Below are 9638 nucleotides of genomic sequence, written 5' to 3'. Positions count from 1 at the left end.
CAACGTATGCTGTTCTGTGTCAGCTGCGTCACGCCGGATCTGTTTCCTACGTTGTTGTGATTTGATCTGAACGGAAACAGCGTATCCGTGTGACGCAGCTGACACAGAACAGCATACGTTGATTGCGTTCAGTGAATATTCTCCAAAATGGCACCAGGGTGATGCGGAGGAGACGAATTGTTGAATAAAGTCGTTTTTTTTTTCTTTTGTGCACAAAAAGTATTCTCGTAGCCTCATATAATTGCGGATGAACGCCTGATGTCACATGGATTATTTTACAGATCTCCTTGCTACGTCTCTGGACTTACATGAGGTGAGTAATTAATGACAGAATTTTCATTTTTGGGTGAATGCTTTAAGGCATTATAGGTGTGTGTGAAGGTGTAGGCATCTCCTAAATGCTGTCTCCAGCAATATGTACAATACGTGGCAAATTGTAGCGTATATACATATTAGTGAACACAATGCTAGAATGCAATGCTGTGGGCATGTATTTATTAAAAATAGCTCTGTGTATATACAAATGAATTAATTTTTATCAAGTAAATACAAAATAAAAAGTAATTATTACCCTATACATCACAAACGCAACTTTGTTTCTCATCATTGTGCTTTATATCTCACAATACCACAATTGCAATTATTTTCCTAATAACTGCAATATCCATTCATATCCTGCAATGTGACTCTACATATCACAATTTTTTCCTCATAATTACAACCTGCAACCCGCCCTTGTTTCACACAATTGTGACTTTTTATGTGCCTCTATTTATCACAACTGCAATTTTTTCCCACATAACTGCAACTTTAAATCTCACAACGGTTCGTTTCTCATGATCGTAAAGTCACATTGGAGATATAAATTCACAATTATGAGGAAAAATGTCAGTCATGTTGCAAGATGTAAAGTCACACTTTGAGAACTCTTTTTTTTTTCTCGTAATTGCAACTTCCAACATCCTGCAACATGACTTTATATCTGACAATTGCACCTTTCTTTTAAATTTCATCTATAAAAACAGGCTTTTATAGGACATTGTACAGATTGCTGTATTATAATTACAAAGAAATCTTGAAAGTGTTAGCGTGCTACAACACACCAAATGAGAGGTCACTTTCACTTAGCCAGACAAAGGAGATGTGAAGCAGAACAAATCTCATTATGGAGCTGGACTGACCGGCAGAGAGAAAAAGAGAGAGCGACAACTCAACAATTCCTTTTGAACACCATGTTAACAGCAACTCTCTCAGCTAGAAAATAAGATCATCGCCAGAGTCATGCTGACCAGACACTTTGATCGCTAGGATTTATTAACCTTGCATCTCCCCAGGCGGACATACAAGCTCATTCTGAACAATGTACCATTCACTACATAATCTTATTAGCGAGAACAGAGCACATGGTGCCAAAAAAAATGTCTAGTCACATCTATCTTCCTTCTTTTCATCTTTTCACAGTCAATATTTGGATATCTCATGGTGTACATCAGTCTAACACTTCAAAAACAGGCAGAATCCTAATGATTGATATTAGCGAGCCACATATTGGCTATGACACAAACGCTAACACTTCATGCTAACGTACTACAGAGAAAAAGCTAAAAGATTCTGAACATGTGAGAAAAACAATAACACCTCTCAAAAAGTGACCAAATGTGTGTCCGGAAAGCAGCTTTGTAAAGCCGTGTGATCTGCTTACACAGGCCAGAGTAGCAAGAGGACAAACATCAGCAGCCGGAAAACTAGCATAATCGTTTCAGCCTCTGTTGAACAGTCAGCGACCAGTATCCACTCAAAAACTACTCAAATCAAATTGCCTCTGCAAATTGCACTCAGTCTGCCCGTGTCCATTCATGTGCACTTTACAAACCTCTGGCTAACTGAATTAACATTAGTTAAAGATGCTATCAAATGTTCCAAAGAATATATATGCTTTCTCAATTTGCCAGGACAGAAGAATGTCAAATTCTTCCTCGGCAGCCATGACTGTACACTTCTGTGGTTCATAATGATTCATTCTTCAATGGATTTAGTCAGTAAAGTCAAAGTCATTGGGTGCTACTAAACATCTCAAAGCAAAGGAAACAATAGGAAAATACGTAGCGGATTTATACTAGCTGGTGCAACATCGATTACGTTGCAATGTCCTCTGATGAGCGTTTAAATAGAGGGCAACAGGCCACAGGAGTCCAATGAAATGTGATCTGGCTATTTGATAGCTAATTTAAAGAGAGTCTATGACTGGGTGGGAGCTAAAATAACAATAGCCTGGGCAATAGCCTGTCCTGGAAGGAGGCCTTGTTCGGGAACTAACCAAGAAAAGTAGGCTAGTTATGCTAATGGAACCCACCCAACGCTTTGAGGAGAACGCTGAGAAAGTAATTTCTGAGAGAAAAGAAATGCAACGATATTATCGCGAAATGACATTTTCAATCGCTAATTAAGCCAGACATTGAAAAGCTACTCGAGGTAAAACATTTTCTGCAATAAAACAACAGACATATGGAACACATAATACAGAAACAATAGAAAACTAATGAGGATAATATCATACGTTAGGAGTTTAATTTTATTGACATATTCGATTTACAGAGTGCGCCAATGAATGCAACAGATTTATTTGCCGGTCCAGTGATTTCATTTTTATCATTGGGTTCAATTCACTTTAGAGTCCATTATACATATTCAGCTCTTTCCAAACACGGATGAAGTTTCACCCTTTATTGTGAATGGCCATCCGCTATTGAAAACCTTTTTATTTGGACTAGGCTTAGCAATGTCAAAGCCAAGTGAGTGTCATATGCCATGTAAGGACTAAAAGGATATGGAAACAAAGTAAACAGTTAAACAGGCTTAAAGGGGTCATATGATGTTGCTAAAAAGAACATTATTTTGTGTATTTGGTGTAATGAAATGTGTTTATGCGGTTTAAGGTTCAAAAACACATTATTTTCCACATACTGTACATTATTGTTTCTCCTCTATGCCCCGCCTTTCTGAAACGCGTCGATTTTTACAAAACTCATCGGTCTGAAAAGCGAGGTGTGCTCTGATTGGCCAGCTATCCAGTGCGTTGTGATTGGCCGAATACCTCAAGCGTGAATATTACGCCCCTTACCATACTGTGATGCCCTGTCCGGCCGGAGCGACCACACAAAAACATTAAAACCCATTATAAACGAGGCATGTGTTGCATCCAGTGGGGACATAATAAATCATTCTAATATGCTGATTTATTATTAGAATTATCAACAGTTGTGCAGCCAAATATTTTTAAGTTACGCCTTCTTTCTTTGCGTGAACGTTTGGGCGGCGTTATGCAAATCTTCTCACATCGTGACGTAGACATGTGGGGTGTGTTAGAACGAGCCGTTTTAGGTAGGCGTGGCTGACTTAACTTTTATAAAGAATATCTCTTTGGATTTGAGACTTTAGTCTTTGCAACTTTACAGATCTTCTTTATGCACCAAGAGCTTGTAACACTCCAAAGAGAAAGGAAAAATTGAAATCGCATCATATGACCCCTTTAATAGAATGGTGCAATGATGTTGCTGATAATGTTCGCTTAAATTATGGTTCAACCCATCATTCCTATTTCTGGTATTTTATCTCCGGAAAGGCTTGCTAGACTTATTTCAAACCACATATTTATGTATTAACTTATTAATGTACCAATTTTTTTTTTTACTTAAACAATCAGTCATTGTGTGTTTGGTTTACTGTGTAATCGATTTAGTATCTAGTGGACTTCTGCTTATTGCTTTACTCAGTGTAAAACACTAAAATCCACAAGTTATCTTTACAGCGCCAAGTGAATCATCTGATATGACGAAATCAGATTTACAGATCATAAACTTTCTCAAACGTAGACACAACAACAAACTGTTGCATACCTTCAACCCAAACAGGAAACTAAAATAATTACATAACAAAATCATTTCTAGTAAAATCCAGAAAATCTGGTGTTACTAATTACCTTTGACCATACGCTCCAGATTTATCCATCAAATATTAATTCTTTATTAAACATGTCGTTTGTCATAGTGCTGTTGGTGCAGTTTTTTTTTACATAAAGCTATGGCTCTATATGTTACAGTTATTTTTATCATTGTAAGGGAGGAAAAAGCCCTTGTGTGTCTTATTACTACTACAACGACTTCTCACTTTTTTTGTGACTTTGGTTCACATATTTTTCAGAAGTTTTGATTATTTTTTCTATTTATTTTCATTAAAAATAATGATTCACTAAAGAGTTATCTACACATTTGATTTGAAGTTTGAGTTGAATTACTGAAATAAATGAACTTTTCCACGACATTCTAATTTATTGAGATGCACCTGTATGTATACTGTCTAACAGAAAAGACAACGGTACATGATTTATGGCCATTTTATGAGGGAAGTGATTGACAACCAAACCCATAAATCTCTGTGAATAATGCAATACATCTGGGTTTTCTGTCTTTTTCATTTATTTTCTTATCAGAACACATTACCTCTGTCTTCAATGCTGTAATGCTGCAACATCCCATATTAACTAACATTCAGTATTTAGGACTTTTCCACAGTAACAGGACATTGCTTAAAGGGATAGTTCACCCAAAAAAGAAAATTTGATGTTTATCTGCTTACCCCCAGGGCATCCAAGATGTAGGTGAATTTGTTTCTTCAGTGCATCAGAGGTAAAAAACGATATAAATACTGTTAAGTTTCTTGCACAGACCGATCGTTTCGTGTCTTTACACATCAATGTATAGTCACGAGCCGCAGGGTTTAATTTGGTTTTGTTTGTGTATGTTTTTTTTTTTTAACTCTCAAAGCCGTGATTCCCATTCACTTGCATTATAAGACTGGCAGACTGCAACGGTTTGAGTTAAAAATCTTCATTTGTGTTCTACTGAAGAAACAAAGTAACCTACATCTTGGATGCCCTGGGGGTAAGCAGATAAACATCAAATTTTTGGGTGAACTATCCCTTTAAGGATTGTGGATTGTGTTACTTCAGGTATTTGCCAAAATGTGATTTAAAAAAAAAAAGTTTAAATAACATCATTTAAAAAGTTACTTACAACTTAAAACAAGCAGATGCCATTGCTTCACAACCTCGTTTGTTCTAGCTCTCTTGAAAGATTTATGTTATCACTAAAACCAGTTTTAAAGATTGTGAATAGGATTACTGTTGTGGTCTATACCAGTGTTTCCCAACCTTTTTTTGTCGCGGCACCCTTTGGAAATTTTAAGAAACTTGTGGCACCCTACAAAATTAATTTTGTCACAATATTTGAATTTCTAACTTCGATATGATAATTTGAAAAGTATAGATATTCGGTACAACAGGGAAGAACTGCAGAATATACTGTCATACAGATATTTTTAATATTATTAAAAAAAAATGTCCATCAATGGTGGCAATCGTGTACTACATCGATGTTTCCTGTCAGCTCAATTTTTGAGTGGACTTTGCTGTTCCGATTCGCATGAACGTTATACGAGTGGAGCACTCACATGGGCCGTGAGCGACTGAGCAGAGCGCACACGCATAGAGCGGGATAATACGCAGAGCGTCACACCACGTGAAAGTGAAACCTGAGCGGTGAACAAATTTTCGGCAGCCGAAATTTCGGTGCATCTCTAATTATTGGCGACATCAGAAATGGATATTATATAATAGATGCTTTTTTTAAAAACATTTTAGCAATTTTAAAATATAAAAAAATGATTTTTTACACGGCACCCCTGCTCTCGACATATGGCACCCCGGTTGGGAAACACTGGTCTATACAACATAATTTGCGGCTGTGTTGCTGTAGCTCATTTCATTTGTAGTGACTTCACAGCCGAGGTGCTAATATGCATGTCTAATTTCAGAGGCTAAACATGCAAATCACATCTGTACGTTTAATTCAGTCCATACACAAGAATGTCAACTGCAAGTATAGCTGCACGTTTCACAGCACAATGAAATCTTCCAGGAAAGAACTGTGTTGAACTATGCGCTTCTTGTGAACGTGTGTGAAGAACACACTAGACAGAAATCTAGTGAAGAGGAAATTTAATACTGCAAAAAAAGGTTGTACCTACTTCAAGATTGTTAGTTTTCGATGCGTAACACTTCCTCATATTCACACTGCAAACTGTCACTAACTTATTTTTGCTTTTGGGCTTGGCATATGGTTGAAGGTGTTTTGTTTTCATGCAAGATGTTTCACATAATTAAGCCTCAGTTTTTGGCAAAGGGCTCAATGTATGTCACGGGTGACGGTAAAGTGCTGAACAATTATTTCAATGATTATTCATGTACTAGGTTTGGTTTCTTAACTGAAGCCACAGAATACTGTACACTGAATTGAAGGTGTTCACACAACACTTTCCTCATATATTACATTCTCACCAATAGATTAACCACAAAAATCAAATGACTCAATCCTGATCAGAAATCAAAACTTTCACGTGTACAGTATGAGCGAGCTTTCCTGTGCTTATGTTTGCAAATGATTAACTTTATTTCATGTAAGGTTACAAGTAAGACAAGGTAACAAGCAATGAGTTTCAAATACAGTGGAAGGTGTGTCAAAGCCAAGCAATGCAGTTTTAAAACCACCAAAGTTAAACATATATTATGTGTACTTAAATTGTTTTATTGAAGCAACAGTCTAGCAGTCTGTTTGAGGTGCCATGCTTATGGGAGACCAGGGTTCAAGTCAAGCCTCAGTCGTTTCCCCATCCTCTTCTTTGTGTTCTGTTTCTTTATTACTGTCTATCAATAAAATAGCAAAAATGCACCAAAAATAAATTAAGTCTAGGTCTTGGTGAGCACCACATGCCAGATTTTCATCCTGAAACTGCTTACTCCCAGCAAGAGGTAATGCAAATTCCCAGCAGGGCTAAGAGGGTGCAAGGTGAACGACTTCAAACATCGATATAGACTAGGTCTTATTGAAATGAGAGTATATTTACAACATGGCAAATGTTTTTCAGGTGAATGTTCATAATCTACAGTAGCCTACCTAAAAAAAAAGTAGCCTACCTAAAAAAAAAGCGCAAAGCCTCACCTAGTTCACTTAAAGGCAAGGGAAGCGTTACTGATGCTGTTCGAAAAGCCTGATGCATTTTCAGTAAATATCCCCCACAGTCAATGAAAACCATTTCCCCTTGCTTATTTCCAGCTGTACAACATGTCCAAGACAGTGTGTAATGTATCAGGAAAATCTAGTTCTCACAAATTGTATGTGCATGAAGATTTTTCGCAAGCACCTGCGTAAACGTCCAAAGGTCGTGTCGTTTTATCAGTATTAATTTACTCTTATCTCCGTTTTCGAGGACTTTATATTTATCGATCATAGATCATGGTTTTGATATAATTTCACATATATCATCGAGAGGACACCACAGATTGTCGAAGACATAATATTCTCTAGTTAAACGACAACGAAAGCTGAGTTTGCCGTTTGATCAGATCGAATTAGCATATGAGTCTCACCACATCGTAAAACATTTTAACCCACTGAAATGGAACACTTAAGCTTAATTCCTGCCTAAAAAATTTTTTCGAAGTTGCAAGTTGCTCTTCTTTTGATCATTACTGTTTCAAACGCCGAAAATTCAAACTGAGTAGAAATGACGAAAAATGGTTGTGAAGTTACATGGATGGAAACAAACATGCTGTTACGCTGTTTGTAGTAGCCTAATTAACGACAAGCTTGTCAAGTTCATTTTAAACAATAAACCATTATGTAGCTAGTCCTTCCTCACCACCACCTACTAATTAAGTGCGCATTTAATGTCTTAAAAGAGTGAAATGCTCAACGATGCGAGAAAGTCTATTCAGACTGTCGCTTCAATGTGTTGTACCGGTAATATAAAACACGCTATCGTGTTCATTTACATGTCCTCCAGTTACGCTCTGCAGACAGCGCATTTTTGCAAGCGCACGTAGCAAAAACGAATGCAAATCACATGTGATTCACGCTAAATTACTCGCGTTAAAGCAAAAGCCGTTCACTTACGTTTGACTCCTTCATATGGAACGAGAAGAGTAACTCCAGTGTCAGCGAAACCCTATTTTATCTTACTTCGGCGGGCAGGGAAAGGGTTCTCTTCATCCCAAAGGTACATATCCAAAATCATCATAAAGTAGAATCCAAGTCGGGAGGAAAAGAAAGTCACCGAAATTTGCGTAATGATGGTAAGTATCCAGGTAGACGCTTCATACCGCACGATGGAGGACGGAAGGCTGCGGAAAGAATCAAGAGTTTTTTCCCAAGAGCAAAGCCTTTTTATCGTGTGACTTCAGCGCACTCCCGCCCACCCCAGTTTCTCTCGATCGTCTGCTGCCCTGGGTCTCAGTCGATTTCACAATCACCATCTAAACGTCCAACTGAGATTTATTTGATGGCAGTGTTTTCTTGCTAATCTTCGCAGGATGGAGTCGCTTGTTTACGGCGTGTCGTGACTGCAAATAGTTTGTTAGATGTTTTGTAGTGAAAAAAAGTCACTGGCACGAGATGTTGTAGAAATGCTGAGTGAATGTTGGTATCGTTCTGGAAAACGTTTCGTCACGAGCGCGTGTTTACTCCATCTTATTCATGTAGGCTACTAACTATATATTAAGACGTCTTAATTAAGACGAAGAACGAAACACGGCTTTGGTTTGGCTAAACTGGATTTTGTTATAAAAACATAAGTAATGAAGCGCAGCTGACCATTCAAAGTTTCTCGAACGGAAAATTTGGTGAAACCCAGCAGCCGCTGTTTCATCTTCACGCGAAGGCTCTTTGGTGGTTTCATATTGCACATACTTCACGTTTAATCGAATAAGCAAATCAAATGTGTTCGAACCCCACGTGTTTGACTTTTCTGTTTCATATGTGGTCGAATGTGACAGCCGTGCGCTAACACTGAGGTAAACAGTGACATCTACAGCAGTGGCACAGTATTCTGGCTAAAACTAGCTAGACTGAGGTAAACTGCCATTTTACCCTCTAGGAGAAATTGGATGGAGGTAAAACAAGTACTATGTTATAGGACATTTCAAATAAAAATATGAGCTAGGAAGATAGGAGATAGGACAGCTTTAATATTCAAAATATTTGATTGTAATTAAACACATTTCCTTTGACACCATTCTCATTTGCATCTCTCACATGCAGATTGTGCCTCCTTTTTAGATATTTCATCACTTGACAAAAATTGTGCAGTTTCCTGGATGACTCATCTTACCCCATCATGCCCTACTACTTATACAATGAGAGCACTGCTTTCACAAATTACACTGAATGTTTAGTGTGAATTGTATTCTTGAATATGAAAGTAAAGCTCACTTAATAAATGTAAATTCAAGAGGATATATGGTGAGCAGCTACTCATTTGAATATACTGTTGATGCACTTCATTAGACTGAAATAGCCAGCAGAAAACCCTAGCTGTGTTCAGTTGTTTTTGGAGATGCGAAAATTTTCCACTCACAATTCATTCAAAAGTTTCAGTGTGGATTGTACCACACAGAAACTTGAAGGTGCTACAGAATGTAACTCTGTTGATATAGATTTGAAAAGTCCTCTTAATAACTTCACCTACGACATATGCAAATATTGTTATGTCTCACCTGTTTCAATGGATGTGCCGGTGGAAGGACA

General features: G+C 37.6%; 1 protein-coding gene across 1 annotated transcript in view; it reads right to left on the bottom strand.

Moving 5' to 3' along the window:
* LOC107707389 (kit ligand-like) overlaps positions 1-8298 on the bottom strand; it is a 16258-nt gene extending 7960 nt beyond the window's left edge. The window contains exon 1 of the mRNA XM_016511382.1: positions 8010-8298. Within this exon, the coding sequence (XP_016366868.1) occupies positions 8010-8024 (15 nt within the window). The 5' untranslated portion in view covers positions 8025-8298. The remainder of the gene's footprint in view (positions 1-8009) is intronic.
* Positions 8299-9638: the final 1340 nt, after the last annotated feature.

Source organism: Sinocyclocheilus rhinocerous, unplaced genomic scaffold, assembly GCF_001515625.1.
Source record: "Sinocyclocheilus rhinocerous isolate Xijiao unplaced genomic scaffold, SAMN03320098_v1.1 scaffold534, whole genome shotgun sequence".
Classification (NCBI taxonomy): Eukaryota; Metazoa; Chordata; class Actinopteri; order Cypriniformes; family Cyprinidae; genus Sinocyclocheilus; species Sinocyclocheilus rhinocerous.
This window is presented reverse-complemented; position numbering and strand designations above follow the sequence as displayed.